The sequence below is a fragment of the Denticeps clupeoides genome, chromosome 8, assembly GCF_900700375.1.
Source record: "Denticeps clupeoides chromosome 8, fDenClu1.1, whole genome shotgun sequence".
NCBI lineage: Eukaryota > Metazoa > Chordata > Actinopteri > Clupeiformes > Denticipitidae > Denticeps > Denticeps clupeoides.
The window spans coordinates 12441719-12463902 of record NC_041714.1 but is presented as its reverse complement, the minus strand read 5'-3'; the positions used below and the strand labels follow the sequence as shown (position 1 = coordinate 12463902).

General features: G+C 41.2%; 1 protein-coding gene across 7 annotated transcripts in view; it reads right to left on the bottom strand.

Annotated features, from left to right (window-relative positions):
• The window catches only part of ccser2a (coiled-coil serine-rich protein 2a), a 45256-nt gene that overhangs the window by 7933 nt on the left and 15139 nt on the right, over positions 1–22184 (bottom strand). For 3 of the 7 annotated variants that reach the window (XM_028989732.1, XM_028989731.1, XM_028989733.1), the window contains 9 exons: positions 21095–22152; positions 20640–20928; positions 20221–20411; positions 12948–13059; positions 10017–10128; positions 9809–9935; positions 8406–8480; positions 7838–7954; positions 6102–6200 (listed from right to left, as the gene is read on the bottom strand). In XM_028989732.1, coding sequence (XP_028845565.1) covers positions 6102–6200; positions 7838–7954; positions 8406–8480; positions 9809–9935; positions 10017–10128; positions 12948–13059; positions 20221–20411; positions 20640–20928; positions 21095–22108 — 2136 coding nt within the window. In that variant the 5' untranslated portion in view covers positions 22109–22152. Of the gene's footprint in view, positions 1–1010; positions 1051–3314; positions 3400–6101; positions 6201–7837; positions 7955–8405; positions 8481–9808; positions 9936–10016; positions 10129–12947; positions 13060–20220; positions 20412–20639; positions 20929–21094; positions 22153–22184 lie in introns of all 7 variants that reach the window. The other 4 variants (XM_028989736.1, XM_028989737.1, XM_028989735.1 and 1 more) reach the window with 4 other exon arrangements.

Sequence of the window (22184 nt, the reverse complement as noted above, 5' to 3'; positions counted from 1 at the left end):
TCACCTTTTTTTGTTAAGTACATAACTTATGTACTTAACTGAATGAGAAGGTGTGTCCAAATGTTTGGCCTGTACTGTATACATTTGTTTTTTTTAAGAGAACACTCAACGACAGAACATTGCAACATATAGGACACTGAAGCATATAAATTAGTCAGTAATTATGCTTCAGAGAGCAAAGAATAAACTTTTGAACTACTCTGTTTTGGTATTATGTGGTCCCCATTAACGTCATGGTTCTCAGCATAGGTGAGTTTATTTCTGAATCCATAACATTCTGAAGGCAATATACACAAAAAAACTGTATGTGACTTTTTTTTTTTTTACTAAGATCCCCTTCATTGTGACTTTCAAAATGACACTACAGACGAGGGGATTATCCATTTTAGTCCTAGTTTGGCTATTATTTTATATTGGCCATTACCAAAATGATTCTCAGCTCTTTTCAATTTTGGTGGGAATTTCATACACTGGGCTTTGGATGAGAAGCTCAGACATAATGAAGCTTCGGAAATGAGTGTGGTTATTACAGTCATTTGTCTGTGCCTCGGTCTGGGCCATTCTTAACAGGCTGGACTGATACACAATGAGGTGCCCAGACGAAGGCATCTATCCCGGCCAGGGAAGCTGCTTATAAATTGGTCTGATGTTCAAAAAAGGGGAAAAAAAAGAGACAGAAGCCAGTCTCAGGGTCAACTGTGGATGGTAGATAGTGAACACAGACTCCAGCCCTAGACTGAATAATGGCATCAACATTATTGGTTATCTGACAGTGTATTATTAGAAAATGAAATTCTTAAAAGACAGAAAAGTACACCACACAAAAGATAATTATATATGAACACAAACAGAAATGTCAAAATTTTCCCCCACAAAATCAGTCTGAATTCAAGCATTCATCCTTTGCATGCAAAAAGAGAGCATGCTGCAGCATCACCACCACAGCAGCAAATCATGCTAGGGCAATGGAGGAAGGGGGCACAGTTAGAGATCAGTAATGGTTACTGTACCACGCTTTGTCATGGAAGTAATGCACAAGGTGCTCCACCTCTGCCCCAGGGGCATTGTGGGAGAAGCAGAAGGAGAGAAACAAGGCTAATGAGGTCTCCGAATCATGAGGACAAAGATGGACAGGGAGAGGAGGGAAATTAAAGAAAGCAGTACAGTGTACAGGACGGAGAGGAACAATAGAGATGCATAGACCCAGCTGAATGAGGAAATGCCATTACCTTCATTGGAATCAAAAAATATAACAAATAAATGTCACTTAAAAGTTTTGTCAGCCTATAAAAATGTATTTCCTTACAAAAGTCTTCAGGGCCATGCTTGGCCAGAAAGTGAAGACAAGAATCAAACAGGAGGTGTGTCGTATTAAATAAATCTCTGCCACGCGGCACGCTCAGTCACCAGAGCTCTAAATGAGCAAGGCGTCCAATGCAAGGCATCCAATCTTTCATGCAGTAGCGGTCTGCATAAAGACCTAAACTTTTGTAGATTAGGCACTGCAGGACTATGTCCTGAACCCTGTATTCCATCAGAGTTATTCTGTTAAAGGCACAATATGGCCTTAGGGAAAATTAGGCTCCATAATAGGTTTAATTGTGGATGGTAAAAAGTTGTTTTATGAATTATTTGGGAATAAAATGATTTGCTGTGTCTGGCCTTCAATCATCAGCAAGTACCTACATACACTTAAAAATTTAATTCAATCCTTGCTGTTTTCAGCACCAGCGACTACATGCTACTGCCTCCAAACAGTCTCACACAATGTGGCTCGACAGAACTGGTACTGCATAAAACCTGACATCACATCAAAGATGGGACCTGGATATCGGCCCTAAACTACTGACAGGAGCACAAAACACAGATGACATTTCTTCTTCTCTAACCTGCAATAAAGCATGTAAAAAAACTTACAGGGAAGAAGTGTCAACAACATCGGGTAAATAGAATAATTCACTTTTCTGCCGTGTTTAAAGTGCACCCGGTTCAATTCCCAAGACATTCATGAATATGTTTTTTAAGATAACGTGGTTTGCTTATTTCGTGGATGAAAGAGGGAACAGTACTTTGCCTTGGTGTCATCTGATTTCGACTGAAACTGCAGATTCCTGTTACTTCAAGAGCAAAATAATTATAAACAACATTTTCTTCAGTTCTCAGATGGCAACTGACTGAAGGTAAATTGCTTTCAGCCTATATACCTGGGTGTGACCTTGTTTCTGGGCCATGCAAAACACCTCCTGGTCATGAGAGCTTCCACAAGGTGACACATCATTTTAATTTATTTTTTAATTTGAATTTGTATGAATTACAATATAGGAATATTCTTATATAGGGCCTTGGATAGACAGTGTGAGAACCTTATTTGAAGTGCGCACCTACCTTTAATAAATGGCAAAGGCGACAATTTTATCAAAACAAAAGCACTGAGGATTTTGCTGCTAAATGACTTTACAAGTGTCCTTCTGTGACCTGCTCACTATATTCACATAAAATTATATTTGCAGACAATTAAAGCAGGTAGCATCTCACAGAAATGGAACAGGGGTGGATGCTGCAGTAATTATCGCAAGCACTGTAAAAGATGCTACCAGTCAAGACCAGAACAGTGAAACGTCGTACTTTCTCTGCCTGCTCTGTTTCTGACGCACCATTTTTCTACCGAGGATTAAAACTTGACAGCTGCAAATCATCAGTCACAATGACTGACGGAGCCTTTGACTGACAGCAGGGGATGGGCATGCTGAGCAAAAAAAAACAATCCAAATAAAACTGCCCGGTGTGCCACCCCCACATACACTGTTTTGCTTCAGCTGGCACAGCATCCTATCAATGTCATGAAACGTCTGACGGGGAATCTTCAATTCTTTTATCCATCATGATTCATCTGCCTCTTTCCCACCACATGACTTTCATTTATTCATTAGGCTACAATCAGACAAACATTCTCTGAGTATTAATTATGCCGCCGTCCCCTGCAGATGTATACCAAACTTCTTCCAATTGCCTGTTACCGTGACGACTGGGGTCTGAGTGCTAATGCTTCGGTACATGGAGTAATGACTCAAGACCAATGGGCAGAATGAGGTCAACAGCGTGAAGAGCAATGGGCAACATGAAGCCCATCGGTCATTATTAGCCCCAGAACTAACAGCTATAGAGACATAAAGAGTTTTTTGAAGGAAATCAGTGAGAATGAAGGCTGGTCATAACAATGCTTTCCTCCACAATGTTAGAAATATAGCAGAGAGGGAAGAGCGAGAGGGAAGACAGGTGCTGGAGGTGCTGGAGTTTCGAGGTTAGTGACTCACTGTGTCGGCGTTGATGCATGCTGGCGCGGGGCGGCCCCTGGTACTGACCCTGCCAGGGTGAGAGGAGGGGAGCAGCCAGCACCGCCTGCATGACGAACACACAAAGAAACCATCACACATAACACACGTGCACACTCACACAGCAGAGAAAGATACCTGCTATACACAGAAGCTGTGACTAAATACATAGAAATAAGGAAAGCTAAGAAGGTAAGTGGAAATAAAGACAAATTCCCATTGGTTAGTTCACAAACAGATGTGTCATGCCAATGCCATTTGGACTGAAAGTTAAAAAAAACTGTATTAAGCAGTATAATATCATGTTTAAATATTCAATAAAAATGTTGTCATGATTTTGACCATTGACCATTACAAATAGTCATTGAGCAGGTGACAATTATTCCAACAATCTACTAAATCACAATATTGTCATTTCAGAGGTGACATTTATGTGACATTTATATGATGTAAGACTATTTATTTTTGTTATGATAGCAGTTCTGGAAGTGGTAATGATACACAATGATTTTTCAAATATATTACTCAGCTTTATATAGTGACAATTTTTAAGTGCATATTTATAAGTAGAAATATAAACTAAACCACAGAGAATTATGATTTCTAAATGGCACACATCTGATCAGTATCGATCATTAATAATTTACAAACCAAATGAAAAAGCCCTGCTACGGTTTGAATCAACAACAAACCATTGATATCCAACACATCCTGCTGCCATGTTCATGGTTTTAAGGAGAGTCATTCAGACCTTCTATGTCATCTAGAGATGAGGGTCAGTATAGGGGTAGCATTGTGTGTCAGTGAACAGGCCAGCCATGATTTCCCACTAAGGAGCAAACATCCCAAAACAAAACCCAATACTGCCCTGCGACTTATGTACAACCACTTCAAAAGGGTCAAAACAATTTCTCTTCCTGCTTCCTGACCCACAGTGTTCGTCTTTCTTTTACCCCGCTCTCCGTTCCCTGCTTCCTATCTGTCCTAATGTCTGTCCTTCCCCCTTTCCTCTGTCAGTTAGTGTTAGTGCTGTGGAGGGCCTGGTTTGTGTGAGGCAGTGCGCCTGTCTGCAATAAGAGTGGGTCCCCTGGTAAAGAGCTCAAACTGGGCTTTAAAGATTAAAGCATCAGGGGCTGAAGTGTTGAGCTGTGCCTAACCAGAGATGACAATCACTCTGTAATCTCTGTCGGCAGGCTGTTTTCCCAGTGTTCCAAATTGGCCAAATCTGCACCTCGAAAGTGAATGGTGTCGAAGGCATGGGGGCAACCACACTCCCTCGGGAGTGTCTGGCAATTTTCGCGAAACTGTCTTTGCTGAAAACCTAACACCCCACCCGCCCCTCCAGCCCAGCCCAGCCAGCCATGGGGACCGGGGTGCAGACAGGATTTGCCATTCTGATCTGTCTCCCTTTGCACCACACAATCACTCTGGCCCTCTCTCCTATACCACCTGTGACGGCTACATTTATTGAGAGGAAGGTTTCAAATAAAGAGAGACAAGCAAACCAGATAGGGTTGGGAGGGTATGGGAGAGCTGAGAAAAGGTGAATGATACTTTATACATATATTTCTTGCAACATTGTTGAAAACTGTTTTAATAAAAAGTTAAAACCAAACAAGAAATATATATATAAATTTCATCTACACCTGCCAGTCATGCAGAAATATGCCAGTCATGCAGAAATATATATATATATATATTTCTATATAAATTAAATTGATCTAACTTTAGTCCCTGATTTAGTCAAATCTATTAAAAAATCTATTTTGCCCCATTACCAGACATCTAAATGTAATGACACATTGGTTTGTCTGTGATTGTGGAAGGCCTCTCTCTCCATGTAATGTAATCAAGTCATGCAGGATGACTTCACTGCTGGCCTCCTAACCTCTCCCAGCATCCACACCCACAGCAGCAGATGGGGAAATGTCACATCTATCGTAAAAACACCACCTTCATCTTCAAAGGGCTTACTGAAACTTATGCAAAGGAGAGATGGTGTTGAAAGAAGAAAAAAAATCATGATGTGAAATGCAACAGGAGCAGAGAATATTGTCATAAACTGAATCCAGGCCTGTGCATTACATCTTAAACACTTATTTGTTCATAAACATATTGTGTTTAAATAGAACAATTCTGGCAGGGAATTGGCTGACTTTGAAGAACTAGAAATAGCCCAATAATTGAAAAAGGTAATTATATAATTACACCAATGACACACCAGACACACAATTCTCTCAAATTACCAGGCATACTTCCTTTTTAGTACAAATACTTGTCTTGCTTTGTTTTAAGAACTGGGATATTCCATGTAATTCAGGGTTCTTCCACTCTTCTTCTACTCCAGGACATTAAGTTAATAATCCTACACTTTTGCCAGAGGATCTGTGCTGGCAATTAAACTGCAGTTAGAAGGAGCTATCTCTTTACCCATGGAAACACCGCTGGCTTTTACCCATCGTAGTTCTTAATCACATCACACAGAAGGATGTCTATTAGACAGGGCGAGCAAGACCGCTTAATTAACTTCTTAACAGTGTAATGTGTGGGGAAAGGCTGAAACATGGTCTGTGAAACCATTAATGAATAACAATACGAGTCTGTTACAAAAATCATTATCTGGGGTTCAGGCAGATGGTAGCTCTTTTGTAATAAGCAGTCTGGCAGGTGTAGATGAAGATCAAGCAAATGAAGAAGCTGGGGGAAAAGACCCTAATGTGGCTGGGTATGTAAAAAGTTAGGAGCTAATTGAAAACAGAACGCACTCACCGAGTGGCCTCTCCAGGGTGTCTGAGTGGCTTTGTCATGATGAGTCCGTCTTTCCCCCCGAACCACCACACCCCTCTGCTGGCAATGGCACTTCATGGACTGAAGGAGAAGATAAAACAAATCGTTCATTCTTTTGTGATCTACCAGTTTAACCACTATACCATAATGGAAATGTAAAAGTGACAGATCTGATGATGAAGAAACTTTTTAGACACAGTAAGTTGTATTCTACATGCTTTTAGGCCATGCTTTTGTCTCTATTTTCTACAGCACACGGTTAACTAAATACTACTCAAACACTTTAGGCAAGTTTTGTTGAACTCCTAGAATGTCAATCTCAAAAGGAGGCCAGCATTAACTGTGGTATAATTTGTAAGGACGTAGCAAGAATTATTATTTTTTTCAATAAATTATCCAGGACTTGCTGTTTTTCTACAATTTCTCAAATGTCAGGTGGTATTTAGACACAAGCTGCCACAGAGCATAAAGGGTGCAAAAAAAAACACAAAGAAGACAAAAGACAATGGAGGCCACCGGCAAAGTGTTCGGTGTGTGTTTACAACCCAGGAGCTAGCAATGGTAAAGGTGCTTTCTAAATTTTGTAGAACAATATTTATGTGCAAGTGGGGGATGCAAGGTTGGTTTATAGTATTTTGGTCAAAAGCCACGAGTCCTACTGACATTTGGTAGTACACTGCAGGACGCAAGTCGGGATAATGAGAGAGCATGATGGTTTGGCTTTGTATGCGGTGACAATCTGATCTCGGCTCGTCACTTTAATAACAAGCACCGCAGGCAAACCAAGTTGTTTCCATGGCTGCAGGAATCTATGGTAGGTAAACAAGGTGATCTGGAAGCTGCTGTTTCTTTTTTTCCTCTTTGGACGACTAACTTTTCGTATTTTCACTACTCTCAAACTAACCAGCAGAGTCTTGTTAATATTACAGCTGCTGAGTGAAGACTGCCATAGCCAAATCATTTCAGAGATGGCACTCCTCGTGAAAAGATTGAGAACCTCTGTACTACAGTATAAACTAGGGGTATTTGAAAACATCAATATAGCAATATATTGTGATATTTTGTGTGGTGATATCGTATCGATATAGAGACATCATATATCGATATTTTTGTATGCAAATTTGTTGTTTTGTTTTGGCTGAATTAATGTAATGTGATCCACACAGATATATGTGATCCACATCTTGTATATCAGCTTTGCTTTTACATTTTCAGTAAACTGTAGAAAATAGCAATATGTACAATTTCACAATATATCATGATATATAAGGACCAATGTTTTCTAAAGTATTGTGAGATCCTTGCCAACACAGACCCCTAGTATCAGTTTTATCTGTTACATAGAACAAACTTCAAGAAAGTTTCAAGCTATGTTTTAAGCTATGAATGGTTTATTTTGACACTGTCCAGCAGATAAGAATGATACTATGCCAGTTAAATGATCTCTAGGTTACAAAAGGCATGACATATTTCCAGTCTAATATAATGTATGACATGCTCAGTTTTCAGGAGATAAAACAAAATAATTTGAAGAGCGATAACATGCCAAGTCTAAAGAAAAAAGATTGAGATATGCTTGGTCTGCTACAGAAAGTCAGTGAGCATCTGCTGTTTCTACCAGGAAAGCTCATCTGCTTTGTACCAGGAAAGCTCCTGCCACAGTCAGCACTGTTTTAGTGTGGGTTTAATTGCTTTAGTGTATACAATAGCATACTCACTGTCTGATGCAGTGGCTGTTGTTGTTTATGCTGATGCTGTTTCAGCTGAGCAATTGTTCGGTCTTTACTTCTCAGCTCCTCCTTGAGTGCATGCACTTCTTTCATCAGGACCTCCAGCTGAAACAGTTTATTTCCAACACATGCTAATCTCAACAGGGGCTCAAAAGAGACACAAAATAATATAAGTTGCACATTATTGGCGAGGAACTACACACTTCCTTCACATTCTCAACAGATAATGAAGCTGGATCTGGCCTTAACACAAAGGTCCTTGTGAAAGAACATTCAATATCCTGTCTGCTGAAAAGCAGCGTACACAGGTTGATTTATGAATATGGACATAGAAAGAAAACACACAGCATTTGACCACATGTTAAACTAGGATGATCAGTACTGAAACCTTCACCCACATGAAACTCATTCACAAATGCTGTCATGCTCAAAAAGCCAAACATCCACATACATCATTTGTGTTAGGTGTCTGGGCCAGGACATTTATTCATTACACTCACTCAGATACACTCATGCACATTCACACAGAGAAATATTATGTCATTGAGGCCGTTACCTGTAGGGCAGTGCTGTCAGTACTGCTGTCTTCACTGCAGTCTTGACTTTCAGTAACTGAGCCTCCATCCTCCACCTGTCAATAAACATTTGATGATTATGAAAATTATATATATAATGTCAATAAAAATGTCAGTGAAGTACTAAAGTTGAACACGGAATAAAAAAATTATTTGGTTTACTGTCCTCACATCATTTTGTTGAAAAAAAGATCTGTGAATGCCAGACATATTTTGAACAAAAGAGAAAAAGGGAGACAGTGCAAAAAAAACATTCTTTATTGTATGCTTTTCATAAAATGATTTTTGCATACAACTTGAATGCAATAGAACTATAAAATGTAATAAACCAGAGCATACAAAATACAAATATCAGTATCAGTATATCAGTTGCATTGGTCAAAGAACATACTGACAAATAGGCCGACAGACAGAGAGGAAGAAAGACAGAATCCGAGAGAGAGATTCACTCATCCATCTCCTGTCTGTGGGGCTTGCGTCTCAGGTGATGTGGTCCAGAGCTCCTGGTCGGTTCCCTAGTCTGAATTATTCATCCAGGGCGTACACTGATCTATTAAGTGATTAAGGTCCTACGTGGGGAACAGGGACCAATGATGTGTGTCTGTGTGTGTGTGTGTGTGTGTGTGTGTGTGTGTGTGTGTGTGTGTGTTAAAATCTGTACTTTATGCAGTGCAACACAGGTACGTGGGTGGTGACTGACGTTGAGGATTAAATGCAGCTTTAACACCGTTCTCGCTTTCTTTTGTTCACAGCTTCTTCACCTAACACCTTCCTCCACCTGTCTCCCTGTCTCCCTGTGATGCCCTATTCCTTTTAGCTTTTCATTATACAATATGACAGATGCTTTAAAATGATAACACTGGCCTTTCCTCATTTTGTTTTCACAGCAAACATAAGAGAGACATCTGAACAAACACTAAAACAGTTCCAGGGCCAATTACCAAGCAGCGGACACTGTACGTTTTAAAGAAGAACACACTGTCCACAGCCAGGGAGCCACATGTTTCTCGCTTCCCCCTAGAAGGAACGTGAGCCCATGATAGGCTATTTCTGACTTTTTCAACTTCCCATGTGCTGAAAATGCAGGTTTGGAAAGCAAATTACATAAAGAAAAGTTTACCTATTTATTTTTGTTATGTGCTAACACACGAAAAAAACAAGAAGTATTCTTAAAAGAATTATAAAAAATGGTAATGAAGAAAAAGTGTGTACTTTGGGAGGGGGTGAAAAGCTGTCAGCCTATTTTGGAATAAAGTTCTTGTCACCCTGTCTTTCACTTGGCCTACTTACATAGAGGATGTGGGGACATAAATCAATCTGTCATCCTGTCAGTGCTGCACCACAACAAACAAATTAGGTGGATGAAAGTGGAGGTGAGTGTTACCTGCAGCAGGTTCTTCAGCTTCAGCAGCTGGCTTTTGACAGTGGAGCAGTCCTGGGCCATGTGCTGCAATGTCAGTTCATCCAGCACCACCATGTGGCCGTCCCCTCTCACTGCAGCCTGCTGGAGCCTAGAGTTGATGCACAGTTGACATACAGTATGTCAAAGACAATGAGAGGTGGAGGACAAGGAATAAACAAAAGAAACTCACCTGTTGTCATTGTGAAAGTGATCTGAACCGCTCCATCTGTGCTGTCTCCGCCTCCAGTGACCCTGCCGGCCTCCTCTCTCTGAGTGATCAAAATTGGCCATCCCATCTGCATCTACAGTGAGGGAACAATGTGAACAGCATGGTTATACAGAACCAATCAGTATTCCCTTTTTCCACCAATGAAAACTAGTTAGCTAAATTAGCAGTCTGTATAAGAGTCTGTAAAATAATATTTTCATAAAATTCCTGATGGTAGTGGAATGAGTGTACTACCAAACACTAACATTTCCACTTCTTGGTTATGGACGACAGTGGTCTATTTCAAAAGCATAGCAATGAAATATCATGGTCCACGTTTTTCTAGATTATTAATCAGTGGATTGAAATTTTACATCCATACTGAAGGCATTCAATGGCTCTGTCATATTCTTCTTAATCAAAGGTAACTAAGTTTATGTTGACCCTGTTCATGATAACTCCACCTCCAGTCTATGCAAAGATTGATTCATTAAAGAAACATACAGTGAATTAGGAGTATCAAAATGTCCAGCTATAGCAAAAACCACTCATCCATGCTCACATTACACACACACACAACACATAAAACACATCTGAGTCTGAACCTGAGAGCCCCAAAAGATCTGCTGCTTGTAGGGTTCTGCTCTACAAGGTACTGTCCAGACCACCTTGAATTTCTCATACATACCAACAGTCCTGGCCAACCCCCCTACAGCAGCAGAAGCAAGCAGCTCCAAAACAGCCTGGAGCATACACACAAACACACACACGTTCATAGACAAAGATTTCTGGACTGCACAGATCAAGGCCTGAGACAGCATGGCTCTCATGGACAAATATCAATATAATGGAAAACACGCAGACTAGAGTCCGAGAGTGGTTTGTTTTCTCAGGCAAACACACTTTCACACATCCTCTCTGTACTCGCTATTTTTTCACAGATAGGTCTGTGAAGCATACTTTAATCACACCAGCAGATGTCCTTCAATGCAACACGTTGTCACAGTTCAAGAGAAAGTATGGCAAAATAGCCCAGTTCCAGTAAAAGAACCATTATATTCATGGTCACAGTAAACATATTAGCAAGAAAGACATGTTGACAATCCCAGAACCAACCTGCAACATTCCTCAGGTCCACACCAAATCAAAATATTTCCAGGGCGACCAGCAGCACAGAATTGAAATCACATTCCAAAATGAGATCCATAAAAGGGAAAATATTCCACTACAATCATAAGTCCACGGTGGATTCAAAGATAAGAAAATCAATGGTTTTTAAATCCACTGAGCCGTGACGGACAACTGTAAAAAAAAGTTTTACCCCCGTTTTCAGTCTTTCTTCCTGAGCAGCTGTGATTCTGACTGCAGTTCTCCTGTGGGTGACTGAGTTTCTGGGATAATCACTCGCAGATAAAAAAAAAAAAACTGTCAGCCAGCCAACGCTGAACCTAAACCCACGATTCAGTGTCTGCTGCCGTGGCCAGGCCAGCTAGGGTGGAGAGGAGATCCGTCTGGCCCCCCCTGTCACGAGAACCAGCAGAGACAAAAACATATACAGAGACACAAGGCCTTCCCCTTCCTGTTTGGCTGCCACCAAGTGTCCATGAGAAAGGGCTGTACAGTGGGAGGGAGAGAGAGGAGGAGTAAGAAAAAGAGGGGGAATTACAGTGGAAGAATGGTCAGTGGAGGGAGGGCCCACCGACTGTATCTGCCAGTCTGACCTTTCACTGCTGCAGCCTCAGACCATGAGGACCACAGCTATAAATATAGTCTCCAACACGGTCACACGCTCCCAAAAAGGAGCAGGAAGAGAAGGTGGGACAACTGGGTCGGCTTACATTCCTGGCAACTCACTCGGCCGCACACAAGAACACACAGACAGTGCGACTTTTATCAGTGACCTTGCACAAACTAAAAGCAACAAGTTCCTTTGTGTGTGTTTTTGAGTGCCAATCGCACACAGCCAATCTATGTCCTCTGTGCATTGTTTTGCAACAAGAAAAGACCCAATGTCTCACGGTCGGATAGTTTCCAGTCTAGAGTCATGCTGTGACATTCTCTAGTCAAGGACGTGCACAAGAAAGACTACATTACCCAGAACCACGCTGGGTCCAAAAGGCTCTATCATGGTGGCAGATCCTTTCATTATGTTTCAATGAAGATGCCATTACACAGGGCCGATTCTAATTACAGCTGGTCAACTGACTGCAGTCAGTAAAGAGACATTTGTCGGCTCTGATTAAGCCCCAGAGTGCGCCGTACGCAGTCCGACTACAACGGTGGGTGCTCCTGTACGTACAAGAGCTGCATTGGCAAACAAGCTGACAAATGGAGTCTCACAAACAAAGGGCTTCGATCAAAGCATCTTGTTTTTTTTTCTCTACAAAGGCCCAGCAGAACATGTAAAATAACAGTCATCTGAATTCAACTTAAAGTGAGTGTCTCCCACACACTCTGATTATGGTGATTACTTTAAAACAGTGACGGCTTCATAAGAGAAGGCGGAGGAAATATGCATAGGGTGTGCACTGAAGGATAAAACACACAGCTCAGGTTTTTCAGCCAATCTTGATTGGATGAGAAAAAAGGTGGTTGCAAGTCTTGATCTGCTATTCTCTAAGATTGCAATGATGCAGGCTGCAGACTTGATGGGGAAAAAAACTAGCTAAATGCAATTTAGTGACAGCTTCTCCAAAGGAAAGTCATGGGACAGATGATTCCTCATCCAGGTGAACCACTGGGCCAAAGGAGAGAAATTGAAGCCTTTGCAGCCTGACAACCTTCTAATTCTGTCTATGTATCCACAGCATATAAATCTGAATAGGCCTGTGTCTATTGCAGACCAAACCTGTTCATGAAGAAAACATTACAGTTCAGTTCAATTGCGAGTACTCTTGATATGTGTGCACTCACATTGACACTCACCACTGTGCAGAGATATATCTTCAGAAAGGTCCACATCAAGCATTAGGTCGTCATCTCCCAGGTCACATGACTCCAAATTATCCAGGTTGTTCAGAATGTCCTTAAAGAAAGAAAAACAAATTTATTGGCTTTGCACCTGTGAGGAAAGAGAAGGCTTGTTTTCTATTTAAATGCTGGGGAGCAACTCTGGTATTTTCTCACCCCAACAGCTGTGAAAGCATGTCTTGTTAAGCCTAAAAATGTCTAGTCAAAACAGCAAAGCACACTGCTATAATTATTTCAAAATGCAAAATATACCCACAGCAACTATAAAAGTTGCAAATCCCCAAGGTGCAAATCTGTTGTTCCAAATCTGAATAGCAAAGAAGTGGAAATTGAAGCAGATATTGAAAGCACACTTGCAGCAACTTCTTTAAAAACGAAGGCAGTACTTCACAGGTTTTACACGTTGTTGAATTTTCAAAGACTGAGAGCACTTCTTTAATGTGCACTCAGATTAAAAATGTGATCCTTGATGGACAACAGCAAAAAAATTGCCATTATTTCCAGATATGAAGGTATTCATAAAATGATAATGATAATGGGTAACAGTCTACTGCATTTCACATAAAAAAACAACATCCAATGACAACACAGAAAAGCTAAAGATGAAGAATTAAAGTTGTCTGCATTTGTCCATTTTAAGTAATCCCTAAATCCACACACACACATACACACACATAGTGTAACGATGGCTTAGTCATAGCACATTGCTCAGGAGGAAATGATATTTCACGCAAGGTTGAGACCCTGGCCCATAATCTGTAGAAGGAAAGAGTCAGTCAGATATGTCCAGATCACTGGCTAACTTTTCATTAGGACAGAAAGACCCCAAAAAAATATGGGATTACGTGCTGTGTCACAGTTGAGGGTGCAATACCCCAGATACAGCGGCATTAAGGTCCAAACAGATGAACCTGGATGAGCAGCTCAATTTCCATCAAATCTTCTGCCTCATGCATTGTGTCAAGTATGTAGAGGGCATACTTGATGTACAGTACAGGCCAAAAGTTTGGACACACCTTCTCATTCAACATGTTTTCTTTATTTTTGCGAACATTTACATTGGTAGATTGTCACTGAAGGCATCAAAATTATGAATGAACACATGTGGCCTGTACTGTATGTACTTGTGGTACGTTCTTGGCCACTAGTTTTATTAAAGCATGAGACAATGAGCGGAGCTTCGTCAGATTTGAATTGCTTGTTATCGATATGGATAAAGACTTAGTTGCAGCACATAATGTACATTTAACATATAACATTTTTACCTTCAACATTGCTGTGTCTCTCATGTGTGTGTATTTCTGTTTCATGGAAACTAAACCTGCCTACTTCTGCCTCTGATTGGCTTATTGTGAAGTTTAACTCAACTTTAGCCAATCAGCATCACTTATGCTATTGTCTTGGCACTTCCCAAAAGTAGAAAAGCTTTCCTGCTCCTGTAGCTGGTTGGATAAAACACTAGCTAAATGGCAGATCCATCTAGTGGTGGTTCCTGGTGTGACACTGAACATTTTCTGACTAATGAAAAATTTATTGATTCAAAGGCCCTTTTTTTATGTACCCTGCAGGGTGTCAAACTGCCTTCTTAACGTGCGTGATCAAGGTTTCTGGATGACACCTGCTGGATGTTCACAAAGAGGAGAGAATTCACAGATGGCTTTTCTAAAAGAGAACTGGCTAAAACCTTAATCGATATTCATCTCAGATTCTCTGCACCTTTCAGTGGTTAGGGTGTGCATTTGCATGCTGTTATAGTTAGTGCTGACTCTCACGTTAATCCCCATGATACCACAGGAAAAAATGGGCTGGGAGAATAATGTGTGCTTTTCATTTTATTAGACACTTATTCAATTTGTCAAAGATATCTTTATGCCGGGTTCAAAGAGCTGCAATGTTCGGCTTTGAAGAATGTTTTTCTTCTAATTAAAACACTTTCACAAAATGTTCGGTTAATCTGTGAAAAGAGTTGCTGATGTGAGAGCATGTATGAGAGAGGGATGTGCATTTGTTTTGTCACTGGTAAATATGCATGCATTCAGCATTTTAAATGTGTTTTTTTTCCCCAGTCTTTGATGGGAGCGTGTGGGAATCACCATCGTTTAATTAGACAGCCAGTGTGTGAGAGCATGTATTGATTTCATTCTGACCTCCGAAAGCATGGAGAGCAACCTGCTATACAACAATCGAGCCACTTTTGTGGAATTCAATCATCAGACTCATCAGCCAAACTTAATTATGTTATCAGTGGTCCACTTCTACATAACAGCCATGTTTTAAAAATATGTGGTCTTGTAAAAATGGAGAGGTCACATGTTACTGACCACACGGCAGTGATGGTCTAGCAGTGCAGCGGTTGCCTAGCGGGGAAAAAGATTGACCCATAGTCAGAAGGTTGCCGGTTGAATCCCTATCCACCAGGGTGCCACTGAGGTGCCACCGAGCAAAGCACCGTCCCCACACACTGCTCCACGGGCGCCTGTCTGGCTGTCCACTGTTTAAAAGCAGAGGATGCATTTTGTTGTGTGCACCGTGTGCTGTGCTGCAGTGTTTCAATTCGAACTCCAAACTATGGCAATATGCCCATGCATGCTCTCTGAAAGAAAAAAAAAAAAAAGAGTCCAAAGTGCCCAACAGAGTCCAAAGGAATTTCATTCAAATGTTGCTCAATGGGATTATGATGCCAGGCAAAGGGGTCACCCAATCCAGTTTACCATCAAGAATTCAGAGTCCTATGCGCTGTGGAATAAAAATTAAGCACCCACAAGAAACCACTTGAAACATATAACATAAAAATGAGTAATAATAAGTTTTATAAAAAAAACACTTTGTTCATTCATCTGACAAACTGTTGTAGATGAAACTGCAACTGCATTCAAAGAAAATGTAAATTGTTGCAATCAAATTGTTATGCAAGTACCCCCTGCCACAACAGGTAATAACTGGTGCAGCCGTCCTTCAATGTGTAACCCATGTGAAAGCATTGTCAACTATCCGGCATACTTCCTTTTTAGAGCCACATCCCCTTTTGAATTTATGTAATAAAATCTTCACCTGCACCCTCTCTCCTAAATTATAGTGATGTTTAAAGTCTGATTTATCTGATTGGTCTGATTTATCTGATTCACGCTAATCGAAACACATCACCTGACCACTCATTTACCGTGTACACCTGAGCCAGAGTAAAATTATTGAAATTAAATGCTGGAAAAGCATAATGCATCTATAAAACACATTACATGCAGTGCCCCCCTCTTTCAGCAACAGGCAGCAGCAAACAGATCACTTAAGAGATCACTCTAAGATTTCCTTCTCGTTCCTCTCCCTTTCATTTATGGAATAGCAGGGACATCATAACTATAAAAAAAAAAAAATGGCCTTCAAACTCTAATTGATACTGAACCCCAGGAGTGGGACATTTTCGTCACAGAAATTAGAGACTTTTTTATTATTATAAAAAAGAATCCTGTGGAGATAATGAAAATGAAAGGTTGAGCATCAACACGGATCGCTCTGGTAGTGAATTTCTACAAACACTCTTTACACTTTCACCTATGTTGTCAAATTAAACCAACGCTAAGCTATAACAGTTCACTGCAACAGTTGGGAACAACACTCATTAAACTGAAAATCTTCCAAATGCAGAAGCTAAAATTAGGCCTAAATAAACAAAACCACAAAAGCAAACCAAATCAGTGGGCTATGAAGGGAAGGGGAAAAGGTTTGGACAGATGGAAGGTTTGGAAGAAAAGAGAAGGGGCCATGCGTGTAGACTCCTGACAACAAGAGCACACTGATTTTAAAAAAGAAATCGAAAAGAATTTGTAGGCTGTTGGTGATTAGAATTCAACATAAAACAGACTGTGGATGAGGGGGTTGGAGGCAGGAGTGAAGGGGAAAAAGCACAAATGTAATGCTGCCAGGAGGAAATGACTTCTAAATGGTAGAGGCAATTGGCTTTTACAGCCAAAACCTTCTGAGCTCACTGTGGTCGTAAATCCATCTCTCTGGGTAGGCGCTGCACTCATCACTAACACCTCAGCTAATGCACAAGGATGGACTGGATGTGTGTGTGTGTGCGTGTGTGTGTGTGTGTGTGCGCGCGCACATACACACACACACGCACGCGCACACTTTTAAGTCTGAACAGAACCCAACTTGAATTTATGTAAGACGTTCGCTACTGAAGCAATGCTGCCCTCTTGTGGCATGCACGTTCTCCAGACTAACTTTTTGCACTGGTTGCACTGGTGTACACAGCACAAAAGATAGGCCACTTCCAAATTCGTGGCCACTTCCACTCTGACTATATTACAGGTCAGGTCTGAGTGACTCACCTCTCTCTGTCTGACTGCAAACATACAGGGATATATCTGGACCATTTTTTTTGTCGCACCATTGAAAAATCAGGTCGCACTCTAGAGCCACTTGCCTCAATTACTTAATATGTTAGGGGGTTCTCCATCTTATTCCCACAGGCCATAAATCATATTTAAACCTGGTTTGCTTCCATGCGATTGGACATTGCATAATTGAAGCATTTATAGCATACTATATATTCATGAAAAGACTAGGGAACATAAATTCAAGGAACTATGCAAATTAAGTTCAAATGGCTATTTCAGCATCTGGCATAGCCTTTGAAGTTGTTTTAGCACAGCCAGTCTATCTGCCAGAAGAGTGGCCTATTTGAACATCTTTCACTCTAGAAAGTCCAACAACAACTTCTAACAGTTGTAGTGCACTTGGCTTTCCACAGAGGGTGTCATTGGGGATACCTCATTAGTGAGTCAATTATGAAATTCCAACAATCAATAGAAGAAAATCAAGTAAAACCACAAATGAAGAAACAATGTGTTGGACTGTATTTTAAGTTCCCCTAAATTTAATGATAATTCAAATATCCACTAGAGGGCACTCAACAAAATCTTGATCAGGCCAAGAAACACAAATTAGCACTAAAGTATCAAATATACAGATCCTTTTAGACTTCTCTACTGTGGTTTAGTTATTTTTATTCTATGTACATGTGATGTTAATGGAACATTATTATAGTACTTAATTTTATTCATCTATAAAAAAATCAACTTGAATAAAAAGTTTTTCTGACCGCTATAATACAGGATATTTTTTTTTCAGGTTAGACAGACCAGACTAGTGTAAGTGGCGGTAGCAGAGTATCTGCTTTGTAGGCAGGTGCTTGAAGTTTGTGAAAAGCTGTGGACACACATGGGTCTACACGCTTTCCACAGACTGCCAAGAGGTTACGGCACTATTCCAAAAGCCAATACAACCGGTCAGCAATTCAATAATGCCATATAAAACTTCCAAAGAAATCACAAAGCTGATTATCATTTCAAATCCAGACCATTAATCTCTTTATACAGTCCTGACGAACCAATCAGGATCCAAGGAGAAACAAGTGAAATCAGACAGGTAATCTGCCCATTCATGATGCGTCTGACCTTAAGGGCACATTATGTCATTATCCAGCGTAAGGCCCAGCTGACAGCTAAGCCTTTACGGCAGTCAGCCAAATGAGCAGCTCAACAGGCTGAAAGACTCAGGAGACAGTTGTGAAATAATCAAAGAGAGCTGCTGATATTTAAAATATGAAGGATAAGCATCAAGTAAATGGCCTCATTCACACACATTCACTTTCCATAACCCCTCAGTCCTACGCTGGGTTGTGACTGCTGGATCCCATCCTGGGACACTGAAAGTGATTGTCATTGTGATAGACAGCACGGTAATCCCCCCCAAAAAAATATCCACTGCATTTCAGCCCTGCAACAAAAGGACCTGCTGAGATAATTTCAGTGATCCTCTCATGAACAAAGGTGCGAGTGTTGACAAGCACAAGGGTGGAGATCATTCTGTCGTGTTGATAGATTTAGAATCGCAGACTGGATGCTTTAAAAAGAAGATTAATGCAAGGAAACACGTGCAGTCATCATTGCATTGCATAAAAGGGCTTCACATGAAAGGGCATTGCTGCTACCAAGACTGCACCCTAATCAACCATTCATCAGATCATCAAGTGTTGTGAAGAAAGCTTCAACGTGCCCAAGAAAGTCCAGCAAGCGGCAGGTAGGCAGGTGTGAGGGCATCTGCAGCCACATTGAGGCTAAGACTTTTGGAGGATGGCCTGGTGTAAAGAAGAGCAGCAAAGAAGCCACTTCTCTCCAAGATAAACCTCAAAGACAGACTGATATTCTGCAAAAGGTACAGGGATTGGGCTGCTGATGACTGGGGTAAAGTCATTTTCTCTGATGACGCTACCATCAGTCTCATGCCAACAATAAAGCATCCTGAGACCATTCATGTGTGGGGCTGCTTCTCATCCAAGGGGGTGGGCTCACTCACAATTTGGCCTAAGAACACAGCCATGAATAAAGAATGGTACCAAATAACAATGCTTCTTCCAGCATGATGGAGCTTCGTGCCAAACTGATAACGAAGTGGCTCGGGGAACAAAACATTGAAATTTTGGGTCCATGGTCAGGAAACTCCCCGAACCTTAATCCATTTGAAAAAAAGGGCCAAATATTGACTTTTCATGAACTTTATGTAATTGTCAGTAAAAAGCCTTTATTTACTTATAAAATGCTTGTAATTACACTTCAATACACCACAGAAACAACTGACAAAAATATCTAAAAACACTGAAATGGCAAACAATATGAAAACCAGTATTTGTGTCATTCTCCAAACGTTTCTTTAGAACACGACAAGCCGAGGATTTGAACTCACAACCTTGGAGATGTTTAAATACATATATATTTTTTGTTTCTTTGTTTAATTCAAAATTACAGTTAAATATATAAATAAAGATAAATATTTTACTTTTTTATGTTGGATTATGGGTGAAATCCAGTATGTCAAATTATTCATTTTATTCGTAATTATTACAATATTACCTATGATAGATTTTTTAAAACCATTTTTATGTTTAAATTATTAAATAAAATACCTGTTTCACAATATTATAGATTTTAGGGGCAATATTGTAATTTCAGAAATGTTAGTTTGTGTAAGACAAATGTCACATTTATTAGTTCACTAATGAGAATTCTTTCATTTAAACAGCTCAAATGAGGATGCAAAAGAGTAACCTTGACTGTGGCTTAACTCCTAAATTATCTAAAAGAGATAACTGTTGGCCTTCAGCTTTTGCTGCCCCAGAGATGTGTGCATGTGTGAGGGTGTGTGCACACACCATGCTGTTGATGTTGGATTCGTAACTGCCGCAGTGATCACGGTTGGGTGCTAGTGGCTCCAGACCTTCTTCGTCCCACAAGTAGGTTCCTCCTGAGCTGTTGGAAGGTGACAGCTCAAGAGATGAGCCTTGTGGTGCCTCCACAACTGGGGAGATCATCAGAGGCACCTCAGGCTTGTCTTGCCCACCACCTAGAAAAATAAAATGGTGGATATCACTACATTTCTGAGCATCAAAGCTATCACGTGTAGCATAAAGGAAATTATTACTGGTACACTGTAAAACATTATATGCAGCAAATGCAATCATTAACTTAGACAGGCAGAATCAGTATCAGACAAGGCACAATATCAAACTAAAACTGGAGCAAAAGCTAAATTTTTTCCATCCAAAATCATGTCAAATATAATTTCAGATACCTTTAATTACTATGCCGACGCTGGCCCATTCAACAGCATCATTTAGAAAGTTGCAGAGACGGGTCTGACTAGGGGGGACCGGACGCTGTCTGTTGTCTGTCTCACTGCTGTGATTGTGGTTGCCTGCATCAATGTCATCAAATAAGTCTTCGCTCATGTCATTTCGTTCCAGGGAGGAGGCCGATGACAGAGACATGTCTTCCACTGTTTCTACGCTGCATTGCAAACCTGGGTCTGAGCCATTTTGTTCGGCAGCTTCCCCAGGGGATTCGGCCGAAGGCGCAACCTTCTCAAATATCAAAGACAAAGAATAACCAGTGAGGTAACTCCACAGTTCCCAACCCAATTTCTGGATTGCAACATTTGCATATGTGTTGAGATATACTGTACTAATAAAACATTTGTGGCTTGACAATGACTTTCATAAGAGGTGTCCTGACACTGAGAAACCTTACCATCTCATTTTGAGGTTGAAGCTTGTTTCCTCTCCCCGAATCCACCTTTTCAGCCACCTCATGAAACAGAGACCTCCCCACCAGGACAGGTCGCGGTGACATAGTCGTGGCCGGCTGGGTCACTCGATAGCCCAAAGAAGCTGCCTTATTAAGAAGTGAGTTAGCTAGCAGGGGCTTCTTCAGGACACTATGAGGTGTAGCGGGATGCTCTGGGAGTCCTTTGGCAGTTTGAAAGGTGCCCACACCTCCGACCATCCTCCTGTTGCTGAGGGCCTGGGGTGGCCTGACAACTGGTGTGCAGAGCTTTGTGTTGGCAAGAGGCTTGGCTAGTTCCACTGCCTTGTTGAATGAAAAGGAGCGAGCCATTGGCTGGCCTGTCGGAGATGGGAGCTGCTTGAAGTGTGTGTAACTCTGCGAGCGCACCATGTTGTCCAATGTGAGTGACTTCAGGCTGTCACTGGACTGTGACAACCTGTCTCTGGAACTGCTTCTGGGAGAGCTACAGCTGGCCCTTGGTCGCAGAAGACCAGAATTTGTTTGCCCTGTGGCCAGGCCTGGACTCCCTAGTCCATTCTGAGTTATTTTTGGCCCATAGCTTTGGTGTTTGTGGGTCTGGGCTTGTTTGGGTACTGGTTTTGGGCTGGTTCTGGATGCTTTGGGAATAGTTTTGGGACTACTAGAGGGTATAACAGAGCCAGGCCTCCGTACTTTGGTAGTTGGGGTGGATGGATTTTTAATCGCCTTCATACCAGGGGAGGTGAGAGCATGATTTGTATCTCTTTCTCCAGTCCCAGACAAGTCCTCTGGGCAAAGGGGTGTCACAGTGTTCCCAAACGCCTTCTCCCATTTCAGGGAGAAGGAAGAAGAGTGGACTATGCCATTGGGCTTCACTAAGGGTTCACTCTTGCCCTCTAGAGTATATGAGGCCTGTGCAGAGGTGCCCCTGGTGGGGCGGGTACCAAACTTAGGCAGTCTTGACACCATGGAGAGCTTGCTGGCCACCTTCTCTTCCATCAGCTAGCCACTGACTCATGGGTGAGTCAGAATGAGAAGTTGGTCTAAAGTGAGGAGAGAAAAAAAAGAAATTATA